We start from the raw sequence: 21,410 nt of genomic DNA on the forward strand, positions 1-21,410 counted from the left end.
TTATGTACGCGACTTATACTGACCAATCCAATGCAATTTTAGCTACCCAGACCTAATTTTAAAAAAATAATAATTCATTTAAAATATAACTTAGGCGAGGAGAAACTTTGTTTCATTTTACTCCTCATCACGTCTCAGTATTATTATTGTACATTTTCACATTCCGGCTTCGTCTCACAGTGTAAAAAACTAGGTATTTATCTGGCTCACAGAGTTAATGTTATCCCCTCAAAAAAATCTGTCTCAGAGGAGCTTAGGATAATCTGTAAGCTACTGAGCAAAAAAGGTTCCAAACAGAACATATGTCTAGAACGAAAACCAAACCGAAGTTGCCAACAACACTAGAAGACGTATGTTCATTATATTGCAATTCAAAGATGATGTTCAATCAGTCTGTCACTTATTATGTAAGCAAATCGTTGAGTAGAGCTAGATTGATTTCTGTTTTATTTAACCAACCAATATTTATCTCTTGAAACAACAATAAACTTACATATTCCTCTACCCCAATGTGTATTTATCAGTTTCGCTTCTCGTGTAAAGCCAGTTACACTGAGCGCACTATAAGACAAGTCCATCTCCGTACGTCATAATATTAGAATTCATGCCTGAACTAAACAATCGATGCCACCCGTCAAGTCATTGCAAATGTACCATTCAAAATTACAATAAAGAATACCACTTAATTTACCTAACGCTTCCAGAAGTCGCCTCTTACACACAGCCGAACCTATAGGAATACGTTTAAATAAATCTGACCTCTGTAACCAGAAAACGTTTGTACAACCTTTTTCTTTATCCTGACCATGAAATTTACGTTAAACGCACCTCCTTTAACTTTGGTTTATTACTATGAAATAATTCTAACAATTAACAAATTTTTGATTTCACACTTACTTTTTAAACTCGTTTTTCATCTTTACTCTTATATAATCAATTTGAGTATCTAACCAATTTGTAAATCTAATTTTACATGTCTTATGTCGTCATTAGAAATAGTGAAATGATTGTTTTTGTAAAAATAAACTAACACTGACTTTTTCAATCAGTTAATAAATTTACATAAATTACGGACCCCTTTTTAATAAAGAATATGTCTACGAATATTTAATTGATATACTTTTCTTATAACTGAAAGTCATGATGAACTTATTATGCACTAAATTATAACTCTCATAGTTTATAGAACTAAGTAGATTTTTAAATTCAGTTAATATTGTTTGTTTGAATCTTCCCATTGATGTTTTTAGGACTGCAACTGGTCAGTCTCTAATTGACATATGTGCATACTGTGCGTATTGCCTCGATATAGCCTTAATTCACAAGTATAATCAGTTAAAATGGATAGTGGTTAGCAGTGGAATACAGAATGCGCGTTTCGTCCTTTTAGATTTTTAGTTTGTTTAAATCACTCTTAGTTCGTTCATTTTTATTGTATCATTTATCTCTATTCTTTTTACATCTGAATGTTCCCATGGAGGATATCCAGTCTATACTCACTAGTAAATACACTGAAGCAGTTAAGAATACTCAGCTTTTTAAAAAAAGTTACAAAGTGATATCTAATATGCTACCTTATTATCAATAGTTCAATAAATATTGATCGAAATCATTTTTAAAATAACCATTTTTGTATCCATATCACAAATTAATTATTTGAACACACATATATCAATTAGAAAAGAATCTTTTTAGTTACTATGGGAAAAATTTCTTATTCATAGCATTCGTTTTATCAATGAAAACTATTGAATTCTCATTTAGTATAACTCATAAACTTTCAGTTTATATTTTATCTTTATTTTGTTAACGAAAATATATGAGGGGGTTTTTCGTGGAGATTTTTAGTGATTTTTTATGTATCGTTCAAATCATGAGTCAATTGATGCTAGACCACCCTGAGAAACCTGGAAGAACTGGACGGCCGTTTCGTCCTATCGTGGGACTCCTCGGCAGTGCGTATCCGCGACCCCACCCCGCGAGTTTCTAACCCTAAACCTACCAGATATCAACTCACTGAAGACATTGGTGAAATGGTTGCTCAACCTTGTGGATTGGTTGAAGTTAGACATTAACACCGTTGGATGCCGGCCAGCTCAGTGGTCTATCGGTGGAGTGCTCGCGCGCGAGACTGCTAGGTCCTGGGTTCGAATCTCACGACGTGGGATCGTGGGTGCGCACTGCTGAGGAGTCCCGCATTAGGACGAAACGGCCATCCCAGTGCTTGTAGGTTTTCCATGGTGGTCTATCTCCCATAAACTCAAGATTTCAACCATATATAAAAAAATATATGAGTTAAAGAAAATCATCCCTCTTCATTATCACATTTAAAAAAACGAAAAAAATTAAGGATTTATTTTTCACATTCTTGATTTAAATGATTTTATCTGTTTAGTCAATTGTTAAATAAGACAGTTTTATCCGATATAACCATTTGAAAAATTGATATTTGTCTATTTATTTGTCTAGTCATATACATATATATCAACCATCCTACAATCAATTTCGATTATGGTTAATATTAGTTAAGCCCTTTGTATTAACTTACTTTAACAGACATCGTCATTTAGATAATAACAATTTGCATATTCTTTGTACTGTTATGACCACTAGAGCACATGACACTCTAGCCAAAATGTTGATTGCTTAAGTATCATTCGATGACTCATACTCCTCCCCATATATGTATGCACGCAAATCCTATTATCGGCTTTTGTTTTGTTTTGACTATAAAATGCCTATGTAATTGCTTGCTACTCGCTCGCTGATATTCGCTCAGGTGCTGGTAGCTTTCTGGCCTGAGTTATTTGACAATGAACTGTAGTTGCTGTTTCTCTTTGCCTTCTGATTTTATGCATCGTTAAGATTGGAATTATAACGGTCATCAGGGTGAACGATTGACGAAGCACGGCACTACACATACATAAATTTATTGATTTATCACATAAGTAAAGAATAGTGAAATCTAGTTATTATTATTTTTGTCTTTTTGGTTGAATTATTTTTTCAGTTATGAACAATAAAAATTTATAAATGGAGGAAAAACGGATTCTATTTATAAAATAGTTTCTATGTGAATTTTACACTTTTAATGTTTAAGCCAATATAATGATTTTTTAATTGAAGTAGTTTACAAAATGCCAAAACAGAAAAAGAGAGGGAACATTCTCAACAAATGAAACACTTAAATACAAGCAGAAATACACAAAAAGTTGATTTTGTTAGTCAATGAAAAAAATTGTTCAATTATACTTAAATAGTAATTTATATCTTTTAATCATTAATTAGTGTTACTTGCTGCATGACACGGGGTTAACATGAATAATTCAGTAAGCATCTTTAGGTAATATTATTTAAATGTTTGATTTTTTCTTAATTACTTACTTACGCCTGTTACTCCCAATGAAGCATAGGCCGCCGACCAGCATTCTCCAACCCACTCTGTACTGAGCTTTCATTTCTAGTTCTATCCAATTATTGTTCATTATTCTCATGTCTGTCTCTATTTCTCGGCGTAATGTGTCCTTTGGTCTTTCTCTTCTCCTTTGACCTTCAGGATTCCATGTGAGGCCTTGCCTTGTGACGCAGTTGGGTGATTTCCTCAATGTGGGTCCTATCCATTTTTTCCTAATACTCCATTAAAATGATATTTCTTCCAAAATATAAAAAGATTGGGTCATAATACAGACTGTTTAATTGTTTTTTTATTTTATCAATTCTCTGGTACATAACTAATTACTTGGACAATGATTCAAGTTAAGTTACAACATGAGTTTTGATTAATAAAACAACTAACTGTTTACGTCTGACACTTAATAGAATTCAAGACAATACGCCCCCTTTTTTATAAAATGCATTCGTTACAAAGTAAATTTTTAACATGTTTTAAACAACCATAATGACTTGAAATTTTCAGTTTAATCCATCTTGTTCTTATCATAGTATTAATTCGGCATAACTAAAACTAGTGGCGATGAAAACATATAGTAACTTAGGAATTTTCGCTCTTTTAATTTTATTGAATAAATAATCTCATTTTCGAATATACCTTAAGTTGTAGTACATTATGAACTTGTATTATGTAAGAAAATGAGGTAGTATTTATTAGACATGTATATCAGTCTTGATTTGACGATATTTAGTAGTCAAAAAATGATCGCTAATTTATTCTCTACTTTAAAGTGAACTATCTAAAAAGCAGAGTTTGTTAAACCAGGTTTTGTGCAGTATTCGGTTAGACCTCTTGATCTTAAGTATGGAATTAGTGAACTGAAGAAATTCGATAAATATAAAAATAAATTTCTGTACAAACCTGTAAAAACCAATAAAATGTATCTACTAATGAGGAGCTTATATTTTGCCTTCATATTGAACATAGAATCTTGATAAGTTATAGTATAGTAGAAACAAAAGTCTTAATTTTTAATCTTTCTTAAGCCAATATCCACTTTCTGTTAAAACAATCTTTGAAAAATAATTTAGTATCATTTGACTTTGTTTACATTGAAATTCTCAATGAATATATGAGATAATTTGTATTTCTTCTAAATCTTTCCCACAGATACATTACCTTATTAAACCACAAATAGAAGGTCAAGTAATTCATGAATTTCGTGTATCAAGTAAAGGTTATATTTATGTGGCACGTGGTAATTTGGATAGAGAAAAAATATCAGCTTATAATTTTTACTTGGTTGCTATGGATTCTGGACTCCCTACATTATCCTCTTCTACACAGGTTCATATACATTTGATCGATGTTAATGATAATTCACCACAATGGATATTTCCAGCGCATAATCATCAGATTATAAATTTAACCGTTAATGAACCAGTTGGTTATCGTGTTGCTCAATTAATTGCTGAAGATTTAGATGAAAATGAAAATGGTGAAGTTATTTATCGACTTGTTCAAACTAGTTTTATGTCTAATATGCCGAATATAGTAGATAGAACAATAATGACCAGTCCATCAACACGTTTAGATAATGCTATTAATAGTAATGTACAAATTGTCCCAAAAACAGACATGAGATATATACCATCACATAATATCGGTAATTTGTTTGAACTGGATTCCATAAGTGGTGCCATTTATGTTGGTCGATCAATGAGCATAGATGATGTTGGATCGATTAAATTAGTATTAGAAGCAAGTGATCGTGGTCATCCAGCCAAAGTTAATCATAGAGTTTTACAGATTGATATTTTTCGTTATTTATCACAAACAAGTGCCTATTTATTGAGTGAAAATGATGGTGACACTGTTGGAGTTAGCGAACATGATAGACAGAAAAGCACAGTTGTCGGACACGGAGCCTATTTGGAAAATGATCTAATTGTAATTGTAATTATGGTCGCTGTAACATTAATAATATCGTTAATACTCATATTAGCAATTTTATTTCTACGCTGTGGTGCATGTGCTCAACGAAATACAACACAATGTGAACAAAACAACCCAAGATTTTATAGACAGGGCCTTAATCATACACATCATCTTGAAGAAGTTTTTAGAGATTCTGGAATGCTTGAGGTAGATGGTTTGCTTTCACCAGGAGCTGAACATTTATTGAGTGAAGGAGGTTTAAATACTTTTCCTCCACCAAATCATCTTCATCACCCGTCTCAATCTACAGATTCGGAAAAAATGATAAGAAGCTTTTTATCAAATGCAGAGAAAAATCAGTGGATGATGGCTGCAGTGGATCCCAAAAAGCCTGATACTTTACGATCCCATAAGCTATTCAACTCAACACATCCATTTCATCCTTCACCTACAAAATTAAATGACTTATCTAATTTGAAACGAGCCAGTCAGACGGGAACAATCTGTCGTTTAAAACCTGTTGAAGAACGCTTTCTTGACACTGTATCGACTAAAAGTAAGTTGTTATCAGCAGTTTTAACAGGAAATTATACTGATACTTAATCACCGTAAAATATTCATATACCTCTTGAAGGTACTTCTTCAAATGAATTTTTGATATCATTCATCGAAATGATTAAGATCTCCACAATGTTAAAACATTACACTAACAATCCAAAACAGAAATCTTTTGTGATATTAATTGTTTTATTCCTAGTCTATAATCACTGATATCTTACCAACCATATATCCAATAATCATTAGAATAAGTCGATTTTACATAAATTTGATTCTTACAAAATGGAAATAATGTACATTTGTAAGTGTCAATGAAACAACATCATTTCGTTGTTTTTTATGAGGGGATTACAAAAAAAGTTGGATGAAATAGTTATCTGTAATCAGTTGATTTGTCATTCTTTTATTGTCTGTCAACAATTTAATGAAACTGGAAATCTATATAGTTTATTTGAGAAAGTAAACTTCTGTTTCCTTTACTTTATAACCTTTGACAAAACTTCATTTGATGTTCTACATATCTGAAGTTTATTTAGTTAAACTAACCATTAGGTAAATGTTAGTATTCATAACATTTGAAAGAATTTACGGTTATTCTCAATTTAAAATACTTTTATTAGTTGAATTCATGAGTCAAATAAAGGTAGACCACCATGGAAAACCTGAAATCACTGGAAGGCCTTTTCGTCATAAGATGGGACTCTTCAGAAGTGCGCATCCACGATCCCGCTCTCGGGATTGGAAACCAGGACCTATCGGTCTTGCGCGCCAACGCTTAACCTCTAAACCACTAAGCCGGTTTGGCTTTAATTGACTCATGAATTCAACTATTAAATTAGGAAAATCTCCACAAAACCCCCTTCTGATAGAATACTTTTTTTTCAAAATACAAACATCATAAATAATATTCCATAATACTTTTCTTCTCTGAAATAAAATAACAATTAAGCTAATCGTCCTAGTATAAGTTAATACTATAAACTTTAAGTAATATAATACTTCCATACTGAAAAGTTGTTTTGATACCATTTTTAAAACAAACCATTAAATAACAGACCATTCATTTTAATTAGCAACGTAATAATCAGAATATTTTATGATATCTATTAAATAGTTTAAAAGTTGGAAGAATAATGACGCCAATCTCTTCAAATCCTCTTCAAAGAAAGAAAAAATAGTGAAAATACTGTCTAGTCTATGGGACTGGATTGATATTTCTTCCATTCTTTATTGTCATATTAGTTTTCCATCGGTAAAATTATTTTTTTTTCATCTCTTTTTATTACCTTAGTAGGTTTATAATTGTTCTAAAGGTTAATATAAAAAGATGCTATTTATTTATGTACATAAAGACAGCTGGTTAATTGACTGATTGTTTAGATTTAGCTAACTGGTGGATGGTATGTGTAAAGAACAACTTAACAATATGAATCGAAATCTGTAATAGAATGCTTTGGCTAGTAGATAAATTAACTTCAATTTCGCTTCTGAAACCTCAGAAGGATTATTTTAAATTTTGCTTACATTTTTTGAAAATCTTTCAGTTTACTACTACTCAAGACAACTTAAATTTATTTACTATCAATAATAATATTAATAGTGGTACTATTAGTATCAGTTGTAGCAGTAGTAGTGCGCTGAAAGTTACTTATATATACTGATATAAGTATTACGTAACACCAGTCGGAAGTGAAACGTCTGTAAGTAGAAGGTTAAGAAGATTAAAAAAAGAGGAGAGAGAAGAAAACCTAAAGCAAGCAAGAAAGCAACAGGAATGAAGGAACAGCGAAGCGTTTAAGAGACGATTTTAAAGAAGATATGCAAATGAAGTATTTGATGTATGATTTTCATATTTTACTGAACCATTGTGTAATTGTGCATTAAACAATAAATTGGTCTTTCTCACTTGATTTTCCCCTGATTTTAATTTCAACCTCACTTACTGGAACTGCATTTTCCCTATAGTAGGTTTACTTATCAACATATTGAATTTCTCTATCACTTTTCTAGCATGACATGAATCATTAGGATTACTTTAATATTAACAGTCCCGGTAACCAGTTTTAATATGATATTCGCTTGAATATTAAAAATAAGTGAATATATGTTTGTCAGATTTGACAAATTAATGATTTAAGTCTCATAACTTATAGGCATATTTGTAATACTTTACTTTTCATACTTCCTTCCTCGTGAGAAGGCAGCATCGTTGCAGATGCTGGTTATCCGAGGGCAACACTTTGCTGCTATCATACTACAGGATGTTTCGTTTATTTATATATTCATACTTCTTTGTATGAGCAAGAGGACAGAATAGGATTATATAACATGGATCATATACCCTATCCTTCATTTTGTCGAAGAGTGTGACTAATATTTATATAGAAGATGCATAAAATAGAGAAAACGCCGTGGTCACACTATGTACTGATATCGATTAAGATACATATATAACAGAAGAGACTATCGATCCATCTTTAAGCATACATTATTAAATTTTATTATAAGGTTATTAACGTAATCAAGTAAGTATATATACAAACAAACGTTATGTAATAGTAGTCGTTACTGTTGATTATCTTTTGTCACTATATCATCTGTATTTTAACAAAATTATCGCATATATTTGTTAGTAATTACAAGTAAATTGTATGGATATATAACTTTTGTCGTTAATCCACCATCCCGTTCGCGCTTGAGACCTATAGGTCATGGGTTCGAATCCCGAGAGCAGGAATGTGGATGCGCACTACTGGGGAGTCCCATACTACAACATACAATTATGGGAAGCGTAGACAAATCAACACAATGTCACAAGTACACATTGGCATAGACAGTTCGGTCTCCTCCGTGCCGCTTGCTTTAGTTCATGGGTGAAAAGATCACCGACTATTCAGGAAGCACTACGCGAAAAAGCAACTCAGTCTTTGCCCCTCGAAGGAAACTGGTGGTTTTAAACAGTTCTTATAACAGTTCTTAGGTTCGTAAATTAATAGCAACGCTTTAACCACCAGTTGTTTTAGTGTTTAAATATATCTAACCAAGAATTAAAAAGTAATTTGTATTATATATTGTTAATTACCAATATAAGTAAACCTATTTTATATTGGTGAAAAAAATGACAGTTTACAATCAGCTTGTTTATATGAAAACAATATGTTGCATTTTGGGCTTTGAGAAAATCTAATAGTGTAATCAAATAAATTTACAATCCTTTTGATTCCTAAATTTTCCCTATTAAGTTTTATTTTGTAACAGAAACTATGGTCATACATTCGACACTATTTCATATGATAATAAGGAAGTTTTTATTTAATTTTTTTCTAAAGATTCTCCTGATCATGAATTAAAATTTTTGATGGGAGCATGTCCAACCCTCAGGCAACAAAATCAGACTTGTTCAACTTTTAAAGCAGGTTCTTCACAAATTTCAGACCTTCGTATTAATTCACCATCGTATAAAGATCCTGGTTCTATAAGAAATTTAACTTCACCCAACGAAGTAAGTTAAAAGGATGGGACGGTTAGTTTTATCTATTTATTAAAATACTTCTGTTACATTACCTTCTTTAGTTTTGCAACTGACAGATCTTTGGCAGTGGTCAATCACAATAAAATTAAAAATATTTAAAGTGTCAAGGTAATTGGTTTTCTCGGAATAACAAAAAAGTGAACTTACCCGTGAATGGATTTACTAGGGAAATTAGGAAGACAAGTAATTAGGATTCAGCGCAGTGCCGTAAGTAGACCATAGACTTTTATAATGAAAGTCATAAAATAAACGAATTAAACAGCTATTTGCTGAGATGAAACATTTATTATACATGAATAAGAATTTCAGACATCAACCCACTGAGAGTATTTATTTCTGATATCCAGTGAGTAATCTAGATTACCTGGCTTTTTTAAACATCCTGGGTTAATTTATTGAATTAATAACTTTTAGTAAGCCACCTTCGGTATTTTTATTAACCTATTATCCATTTATTGAGATGTAATTATCTGATATGTGCCAACACTATAATGAACGGTGTCTTACGACTGTTGAAGTGTTTTCAGTTAAATTATATCCGTAATCAGCATTTACTAATAACAATACAGCATGCACCAATTGAATCACACTTGACGGAGAACTTTGAATGTAAGAATCTTTACATATCTGTACAGCATCATTGATTAACACGGTGGATCTGATGCAGATGTGAAGGCGAGGATTGGCAAAGCAAGAGCAGCAGATTTACAACTAAAAAGCATCTAGAATTCAAAACGATTGTCAACCAACACCAACATCAGAATTTTCAATACAAATGTCAAGACAGATCTACTGTATGGGGCGGAGACGTGGAGAACCAAGAAAGCCATCATCCAGAAGTTACAGATGTTTATTAACCGTTGTCTACTCAAAATACTACAGATCCATTGGCCAGACACTATCAGCAACAACCTACTGTGGGGGAGAACAAACCAGATTTCAGCGGAGGAAGAAATCAGGAAGAAGCACTGGAAGTGGATTGGGCACACCTTGAGGAAATCACCTAATTGTGTCACAAGACAAGCCCTCACATGGAATCCTGAAGGTCAAAGGAGAAGATGAAGACCAAAGAACATATTACGCCGAGAAATAGAGACAGACATGTGAATAATGAACAACAATTGGATAGAACTAGAAATGAAAGCTCAGTACAGAGTGGGTTGGAGAATGCTGGTCGGCGGTCTATGCTCCATTGTGGGTAACAGGCGTAAGTAAGTAACATCAATTAATGATATAATTTGACACTATGATTCGTTCATCAATATCAAGTGTTAAAATGCTACAAAGAAATACTTAAACAGACTAAAATTGTCATATTCATTTATTAAGTATAAAAACGAAGAAGAATGATACTTAATATAAACAAATATGAAGATCAAAATTCTTTCTCCTATTTCTTTCAAACGAGCACATATGAATCATTAACTTGAATCATTTAAACTATGAAATATTATTTGTTGTTGTTTTATTTTTCTTTAACCCAGAAAAACTGGAAAAAAATGAAAAGAAAAACTTATAAATCAATCACAAAAAATTATTTTTTTTCTCCACTATAATAACTCACTGATTTGTAAAATAGTAAATTAGTTTCAAAAAAATAAAAATTTTAAGTAGCTGATAAATTTTCTCATTATTCGTTAGTTATTGTACACACACACATACAAACAAACAAACACACATTACCACAGTAATAATAGTGAAAAATTAAATTTACAGGGGAAAAAAATAATAAAGAAAATGAAAAGTTGAAATTTATCTCTTTTAAAATTTTCTCACATTATGATTATTTCTGTAGTAAACGTTTTTTTCCAAAAAACAAAGAAAAAAGATAGAAATATTGAATAAAAATTTTTCATAAATCAAACCAAATAAAAAAATAATCAATAATCACTTTATTCATCATTATTTGATTATTATTTTTTTATTTTTGCAAGAGAAGAAAAGGATAGAGGATAGTAACAAAAAGTTTTTTTTGTATTAGTTTCGTTAATAATTTTTGATTTCGTTATTGTGTATAAATAAAACTATATTATATGGATAATTGTTTGTTTGTATAGTCTTCCCTCTTATTGACAAACTGACTTTTGGATAAGTTTAATATTTTTATGAAGAGGTTTATTTCTAATAATAGAAGTATATTAGATAATTCAATGTTAGAGTTCAATGTGATTTTTTAACTAAGTGACCATTCTCATTTTCATTATCAAATCAATGATAAATGATAAACAAATATTCGGCTAGTATTTAATGTTCATCCTGCAAAAAGTAAGAAGATTCTTTTTACACCGCTGTCAAAGCAACTGTTTATGGAAGAATAATATCATGAGAACTAACATCACAATATTATATGTATATATACAGTATCTACTCATTTAGAGTACCTGTATTCGTTTATAACTTTTTGGCCATTAAACATTGATAAATATTTTGAGATCGTAAACATGCTATATCTATATAGTTGTACCTTATCACTTGAGTATTCATAAGTTCTACCGTTTATGATCACTCTAAATAGTTGTTTTTTGGTGCAAATATCCACGGAACTTAAAATTTCCAGGTTACTTTCTATATCTTCAACGACATTTGGTGGCGGTTTCGTCGCCAGTTGTTATATCGTGTGCGTGCGTACGTGTGGCCTGTTTGATATATGAAATGATGATCCCCGCCTATTAGAGAGGAGTGAATTATCGATCAGAGCAATACTGCACAGAAGCCGTATGAGCAGTCTTCAGTACTTATCAGTCCTGCTATCTGCCTAGTCCAGACAGTTAAGTCCAGAACACCAATAACAGCCTCTGCAATATGAATCATTATTCTCAAACATACTGGATTTATATAACAAACAAACTGACCACATCGTACCATAAAACAGTACACAACATTTGTACAAGATTTGGCCAAATGTGGCTGTGGATAGTGGGAATAGTAACTAATGGACTAGGGATAACTCAAGAATGATAAAACGTATAATAGTAGTCTATAGGTCAAAATAAAGCTTATAATAAGAAGGATACGAATAAGAATAACTTAGTCACTCAACAATTATACAATAGGAAATATACATATCATATTGGTCTATAAATAATCCACAGAGTTACCATTCATAATTCTCCACGGGATAGTTTGATGATACACTTGGTTTGTTGATGAGTTATCTACTTAAACAGACCATTTATATATTATCTGATCTAAACTTAACAGTATTTTTATCAAAGTCCCATACATTCTCAAATTTTAGTTCACTTCAGTTGTCGAATCCATTATACTGTAACCTGTTCTGATACCGTTCAAAGAAAAATGAATCTTTTTGTTTAGGTGATTTCCGAAGATATTATAGACTATTTTGTACAGAAAACGTATTTGAACACCCAGGATATTTACTCATAGTTCTTTACTGAAAGCAATCCAAGGAACTCATATAAAAAATGAAATTTTTCGGATTTTCAGTAATAATGTATTCAATTCCAGAATAATCTTGGTTCAACCTTTCAAATATACTTTACCTTCTAAACAGCATAAAATTGTTTCTGTTAAGCAGTATCTAAATAACGTTCATTAAGTACCATGAAAGTGAACCAAAGAAAATATTAAACTTTTAACATGTAGTCACAGTATATTAATCAACAACATACGTTTCTTTCCTGTGTTATTACACCAAGAGAGTCAAATGATTATAATTTAATTAATATATTACTAAACAAGTAAAGAAACGAAGCAAAAATCAATACCAGTATTCATTTATATCAACAATTCTGAACCTGGTTTAAAGAAAAAAAAATGAATATACACACCTTATTTAATTAAATTCAAACTATGGAAAGACCAGGTTGCTTTCCTTCGAAGCACTTCAATCCTCCATGTTTTTCTTAAGAAAATTCAGTTCAACAGATGCATGTCCTTTAAGTTAATCTAAATCGTTGAAGAACTTATCTTGTAATAAAAACAATTACTTATTTCAAACCAACTAACCCATACTTTCAGTAATTTGAATATATAATCTACAGTTTTACTATTGACTGATCACTGTGTGGTGATCAATGTCATGTATGTCAGGTCCTTCTTAGTGCAGATCGAATCTTATCGATCAAGTTGCAATATGGTCACCAGTCTAGGTGACTCAACATTGCGTGCACTATATTGGAATAAGATGATGATTGGAGGTAGTTAGGGTTTCCTGTTGACTACCTCTAATCGCCATATAATATACTTCTAGATTTTATTCTAATGTTATGACAATAAACTGAATGGAATGAATCAAAAGAAAAAAATTAACAATTCAAGCTATTTGATAAGAGTAATAACACATTATTTAAAATGTTATAAACTATATAAGATATATAAGTTTCAGTAACTTACAGGTTATCTACTGTTTGATAAGTGTATATAAGAACTTTCGTCTAAATTAGAGCCGATAGTTTCACAGTATTTAGGCACCGAGTTGATGTAAAACATTGAATAAAAAGAATATATTTCCTTGAAAAAGCTTGGACTAGATTGCCAGGCGAAACATTGGATTTACTTCAAATTCATTCACTGAGATTTTACAAATATATTCTCTCTATTTAATGATTGATAAGTGGTAAAATAATTTGATTTTTCAAATTAAATTTTGCATTAATAAATCAATCCAATGGTACTGTGGATTACTTGTCACTCAATGGTAATAATAATGGTAATAGTAATAATAATAATAATAATAATATAAAGATACAACACGTTTTAATTAATTATTCTACTTTAATGTTTTTCATAAAATATTAAACTTTATTTTTATTTAATCTTTAATAAAATGTCAATCAAGCATTAGTTCTGAATGTCTAAATAAGCAACATATGATTTATCATTGAAGGATTAATTATTATTATTATTATTATTATAACAAGTTTTGTATAAGAAAAGTAATATTATGTTTCTTTTACAGAAAGGGTTTTTTGTGGAGATTTAGTATTTTCATAGTTGAAAGCGTGAGTCAATTGAAGCTAGACCAACAAGGAAAACCCCTTCTGATTATAATCATAAGCTCACTAGTGACTGACTTTTAGAGGTAAATCCTGGAGTTCTGGTGAGAAGCAGTGACCAGTGGAGTTCAAACCAGGTCTGTTGTGAGATAGGAGCTCACTGAAGACAATTGGTAAACGGTTGCTCAACTTCGTGGATTGGTTGGAGTTAGATATAAACACTATTAGATGCCCGCTCAGTGGTCTATCGGTTAAGTTCTCTGGCGAGAGACTGGTAGGTCCTGGGTTCAAATCTCACGAGGTGGGATCGTTGAGGAGTCCCACAACAGGACAGAACGGCCGTCCAGTGCTCCCAGGTTTTCCTTGGTGGTCTAGGTTCTTTTTCAATTATTTTTTTTCTTTTTAAATGATGTTAAATGAATATATAATGAGTAGTTCTTTGTAGCTATATTCATGATAAAACATTATCTTCTTTTAGATAACAGAAGATATAGAAAGTATGGATAGTGGTCATGGATGTAGTACAGATACAGGAATGATAGAAAATCATTTTCCTAACTCAAGACCTCAAAGTTCACTCAATACTTTTCGTGTTAACAATGCAACATTTCGTCAAAGTAAGTTAGAAAAACTATATGATTCACTCACAATACCGGTAGTTTGGAGTGTTATTTCATTTCATTTGTTTAGCGTGTATACCCATGTTAATAATCTACTAGTCCATACGGGTAATTTCTAGAGATTATATTAATAAAAATGGCTCTTTTAGAATGAGTGTACAGTGATTTTGTTCTCATCAACGTTAGAAGCTTAAAAATAACTAATTCTAAGTAATTGTGCAGGAAGTAACTAATGTAAATAGGTGAAAACATAATACTCGTGTACTATCTGTTTGTTACTTTATAAAGGTGCATCTACTGAGTCAACGTTAGAACGTTTTCTTCTAAAGTAATCTGTGACCACGTCTCAAAAACAACACATTCATACACAGTTAGAAACAATGCTTTTATCACCCGATAATATACTTAACTGAAATGAATAGTCTTTTTTTGAAATCTTAGTACTTTGTTGCATTATTTCAAGTAACTTATAAGGATATCTTGCTTTACTCCTAATGTAAATTGAACCATATAAGTATACGAATGAAGACAAAACGGTGTCTTTCTTCTTTCAAAGCTCTTCCAGTTCCATGTTTAAATAGGTTCCCATGAAAATAATCAGGATTTTACTAGGCCTTTCTTTATTTTCTTGTACATCTTGCTAATAAACCTTAATAATCACAGAAGGTGAATTATTAGTTTATTGAAAAGTGTTCAGCACCAAGTAAAGTTGACTGACGATTATACAACTTATTTGGTAAATTTCAATCAAAATGAAGGGTAAGATAGTAGTAATATCTTGTACTTTCCAGATATAACTCCTGTATGACCTAGTCGCTTCTGTTTACACAGCCTACAACATAGTCAGACGTTTCTAAAGTCTAATCAATAAAATATTTCTTGCCTTCGTCCTTATTGTTGTAATCAAATAAAGGTGAACTGTAAACTGGATACACCGTAAGCATAAATAAGAGATATAAATGCAAAACTTATAAGAAGATATGAATGATGCTCAAATATTATTAGTCAATCGAAACACTTTACCTATTATTTTACAACCTCTTGGTAGTAGACATCTAACATGACTACTACAGACAAGTTAATGAAATGATTCATTCTTACCAAATACCTTATCATCAAGCCAAGAATACATTGCATCACCTTTGAAACTGAGATCATACAATTTTACATTGTTGTGACTCAACTGCCTTATAAGTTACTGATACTAGGGCAATTACTATTTCACAATAGCCTTTTGTAAAACTGATGAATTATTCAATTTTTTAATATAGACTATTAAAAATGACTCTATTAAATTTTGAACAACAATTTCGCCTATCATAAGCATAGATTGACAGTGGCTAGCAGTGGAATCCAGGATACGCATTTCGTCCTGTTTGGGACTCATCATCTTCGCTTATAATGCTTGTGAATTCAGGCTACATATGTCAATAAGAGACTGATCGATTGCAGTCCTAAAAATCAATGGGAAGATTCAAACAAACACTACCAAGTGAATTTTGCCTATCTATAAATATCCTGCCTTGAGAATCTACATTTTAAATGAACAGATCACTTTGTTTCATAAGTGTTATTCGAAGTTTGCTGACCATGATTTACATGGTGCTGAATAATGAAATTCATTTCAGATTTCAAGGTTGCTAGTTTATTATCATAAAGGCAGTCATAATTAAGCACTGACTTCGAGTATACAACACATATGTATTTATCCATAAATTATATCTATTGCTCAAATCAATATTGATATATGGAACCTCATACTGAAATAACGTGCTATGAGACTAGTTAGATCTCAACAGTTATTGAATATGAATAGATTGGTTGTGTAACAATTTTGATAGTATCTGTTCCAATAGTTCATTAGTAGTTTGTAAAAGATTAATCTATTCACTATCAACCAAACTGGAGAGGTTAAGCATTCAGGCGCGAGGCCATAGGTTCTGACATCGAATCCCGCCTGTGGGATCGTAGATGCGCACTGCTGAGGAGTCCCATATTAGGACGAAATGACCGTTCAGTACTTCCAGGTTTTCCATGGTGGTCTAGTTCAAATCAACTTATGAATCTAACTATTAAATTACTACAATCTCTAGAATTAAAGTTATAGACATTATTCTAATTATAAATTATTTCAATGAACATGCCTCAGATGAAATTGTTGGGGTGATCCTGAAAATTTCTCGCTCTAGACATGACAAGCTCAGGAAACATTAAGAAGCATTTTTATCCAATCAGCGTTTGATTAGAAGTTTTGCTAGAAAAGTGACATGTCACATGTAGAAGTTCTGATTGGCTGATTACTACACTGCTACTATGTTTAATAGTATTCTAGAATCTTCAGGAAAAATCAAGGACTTCTAAAATACTATAAAAATCCTATATTTCCGAATCTTTGGAGTAAAGTGCTTGTCGCATATTTTGCGCCTTTTCCCTCATGTCCAAGTCACTATGTAGATTTAGCTTGGGGGTTACGAGACTAGCTTAGAATCCGAATATAGCGTTCAATCAGCAAAACTCATCAGAAATCAACGATAGTAGATAACGTATTTGTTAAATTTATCATACTTTACCGCACACAATGCATTTTTGTAAGAGTATTTCATAAAAATCTTTTTTTAAAAAAGACAAAGTAAACGCTAAAAATTGAAGTAGTCAAGTAGACGGTCCAATCACAGTAAATTGACACTTTCTTGTAGGGTAAAACTATTTAATCTATCAAGAATATAACATATGACTTAAGTTTAAGAAAGAAATAAGACAGTAACTCATAGTTTAAATCAAGTTACTATGTAATAATTTAGTTAATTAATCGATAAATATGTATATGGACAAAAAGATCAAAGTGACAAATAGAATGGATACTTTTATTTTAATTTGGCAAAGAAAAGAAACTTAGGAGAAAATATACACCTATTCTTTATATATTTTCAGTAATAAGTAGAAATAGCAAATATCATATTTCTTAATACTGTAATCGTTGATTATCACTTGTTTTATGGCTTATAATAGTTGTTCAGTAGATAGTTTATTTTAACAGTTATGGGAAAAAAAGAGGATGAAAATCCCAAGTTATGCTATGCATTTAAATGTAAGTAAGTGAAGTCAATTTGAAAATAAAACCTACTTCTTATACTTATGCTTCAAAGGAGATCAAATCACTGAAATAATTAATCATAGGATAAGTTCCGCGTTAAAGATGACTTACCCATTAGTAGAACTGAAGGCGTTATGGGAAACGAACTGCTCTCTCAAACAAACTAAAATTAACAGACCCTCTTTTCTCAATAGCTTCAACTGCATTTACTAATTTACATGTTTGTGTCAAAGCACATACACTGAAAGAACTAAGAGAAGAGTATATGTTCGCATTTCTAAGCCTGTTCCGAAGTAATTGACATTTTCAGGGACAAGGGTTCTTAACAGTACAACAGCTCGGTATTTACTTGACATCAGGTAAACCATTGACATTCCTCAAGCTTTCAAAATTATTAGCAGACAAAGAAACACTGCTTCTCTTAGGTTTGCTGAAGCGATTGCGATAAAAATACTTAAACCTGATCTATGTATCCAAAAGGAGATAGCAATACACCTATTACTACATTTTTAATTCATTTATGGTCATTAGTTTTATTTTGTTATATTGCTCTTCCATTACTGAATTATTTTATGTACATTAAAACCACTCCTTCACTTATATATTTTCATTCATTCAATTCTCTTACATTATGTATACTTTTCAAATCTCGTTCAATTGTTACACAACTCATCTTACCAGTTTTTAATTCCAGAAATCTTATATAAACCCTGCATTACCTCTAAAACTATCACACGATTTATCTTATCTATCTCTGAAGTTCACTCAATTATTACATCACTCACCCCTCAAGTTTTTTTATTTCTAACACCAAATGACCTCTGAACTGTTCTTGCACACATATATATAGTTATTATTGATAACCTTTATCATTCCAATTCAATTTCAATTATTTCACACCTTAATATAAAATTTTAACACATATTTGGTTGTAAGCAGCTGATGAAAAACCACAAAATATAATAAATTCATATTATTCTACATCCGTGCCTGTTCTGACTTTATTTTATACCTATGTGCTTATCCTGTAGGTCTTTTTGTCTTGATTAGTTGTTAATTTAGAAAGTATTACGTTCTAACGCATATCTTTTTCACTTTAAATATTAATTTCAAGGCAGTAGGAGCCCGTATAAATTACTTGTTCTTTTGGATCTCTTGATAATCTTAAACTTAGATAAAAACAATACGATTTACAAAATAAGTCAAGTTTATTTTATTTTGCTTTATCTCAGTGATTAGACCCAGCGTTCAATTGAAGTGAATATTGCGATTGAAAATAAATAACTGATATATTTTGACCGTTGAAGTAGAAACGGAGAATAAACAGATTTTTGAAATTAGTGAGTACTCGCTTCGGGAAAGTATAATGAAGGGTAATGTAGCAAAAACATTAATAACAAGCGAGTATCAAAGCAAGCAAAATAAATAAAAGTAATTTACTTTACTGAAAGATAGTTGGTAGAAAGATATTAAAGTTTCCTAAGCTTTCGTCGTACATACAAAATTCAGATCATAACCTTCATAAGCTGATGGTTTCTGTGATGTGCAGTCTTCAGTACGTTGAACACCTTAAAAGTGTTCCTTAGGTACTCATGGTTCGTTATTTGTTTAACTAGCGTTGCTCTAGATATTTCCTTGTGCTTCAAACCTAACTAATTTTTGAAGAACATGAGAACATGAGAGAGGTTTTTGGTTAACATGTAATTCATTTAATGTTCATAAACTATTCAATCACATCCAAATTACTACCAAATAATAGATTTTCATATTACTTTTGATCCTATGGAGTAACGATAAACTTTAAATTTACATCAAAGTATTTTTCCGTCATATAAATAAAGTATATCTCTTCTTTTTTTCTTTTGGATAGCTCCAGCCTGTTATTGTTCTCTTAATGTTGAACAGTTAAAAAGTGCTCTATCATCAAGAAGCCCAGAATTATTACCCACTGAACAGGATGATCCAACACTAAGAGTTTTGGCTTATCGTAGACGAAGTGGAACATTACCACTATGTTCTATCCCAATAAATAATAATAACATTGAAGATGAAGACAGTATACTACCTACACATTTCTCAACTAAATTAAATTCTGCAAAATCATCTAACGATCTATTGAAAACAGTTGATACAAAATGTTGTCTTAAATATAATATCGAACAACAACAACCTAAGAATCGTTTATCTGTTTCATGGTTAGATACACACTCAAACTGTAATACTAGCCAAAATCACATTTCTAAAACTGTCACTTCTGTATGTGCTCCTACATCAAATTCAGATTGTTGTACTACTACTGTCACTACTATCAACATAAATAATAATACAAATGAAAAATCTAAATTTGTAAATTCATCTTTTGAAAATAATAATACTACAATTACTACTACTACTAATAATAATAATAACAATTCTAAAGAAGAATCTCAAAATGATATGTCTCAATCTACTGAAGGTACAATGATATTATTTAGTCCAGTGGATCCACTTGGTTATGCTCAATTAATTCATACACAATCAGATGATCAATTTATATCACCACAAAATATTTATACAAAATTTCCAACAAGTTTTGTATAATTAAAAATATGTAAAATAACATTTTTTTTAAAAAAAGGGAGGGAATCACTATAGCAGTTTGTCAATTTTATGATCAATACCATTGAAACTAAATGACAGTAAACAATATATTGTCTCTCACCAAATAGGCCTTCATAACTTGGTTATTCTATGAATTTTTTTTCGTTGATTTGCTTATTCGTTCTTTCAAAAAGAAAGAAAAATGTATCTTCCTGGTTATATTTCATATTCTTATCCCTTATTTCTACTTCTGTTTCTTCAATTTCGTCTTTCTTTGCTTCTTCCATGATGATGATGATTATGATGAAGATCCATTTCATTATCGTGATACACAATTATAAAATCAATTCACATATATAAACATTTTTATGAATCTGTATTTATTTATATAAATAATTTTATGTTCTTATTTCTATAATTTCAAGATGTTTGTTCGTTTTTTTTCTTTTTTCTTTTTGTTTCTCTCGAAATAATTGAGTTTATAAGTATTTTTAATAGAATGGTACATATAAATATATGAACATATGGAATGTGGTTAACCACATTTATATTCTTTTAAACTGATGATATAATGGTTGTGTCGAAGGGATCCACACAGAATGTAGGATATGTCGATTATGACTGATTAAAGTCTAGTCAAAATATTACAAAATAGGATAAAAAGAAAAGACCATTACAACTTAAATTAGTATTATAATTAACATATTGGAACATGAAGTTAGTTTAGGAAAATAGGCGG

General features: G+C 31.0%; 1 protein-coding gene across 1 annotated transcript; it reads left to right on the forward strand.

The window, feature by feature from the left end:
* Positions 1-302: 302 nt before the first annotated feature.
* Smp_013630 (cadherin-related) lies at positions 303-21,180 on the forward strand (the record flags this gene model as incomplete). The annotated part of the gene is made up of 6 exons (XM_018799163.1): positions 303-350; positions 4,562-5,885; positions 9,217-9,389; positions 14,856-14,994; positions 19,962-20,347; positions 20,800-21,180. 6 exons carry the CDS (start codon positions 303-305, stop codon positions 21,010-21,012), a joined length of 2,283 nt encoding a protein of 760 aa, XP_018650979.1. The 3' UTR covers positions 21,013-21,180.
* Positions 21,181-21,410: the final 230 nt, after the last annotated feature.

The sequence above is a fragment of the Schistosoma mansoni genome, chromosome 3, assembly GCF_000237925.1.
Source record: "Schistosoma mansoni strain Puerto Rico chromosome 3, complete genome".
In the NCBI taxonomy this organism is placed as follows: domain Eukaryota; kingdom Metazoa; phylum Platyhelminthes; class Trematoda; order Strigeidida; family Schistosomatidae; genus Schistosoma; species Schistosoma mansoni.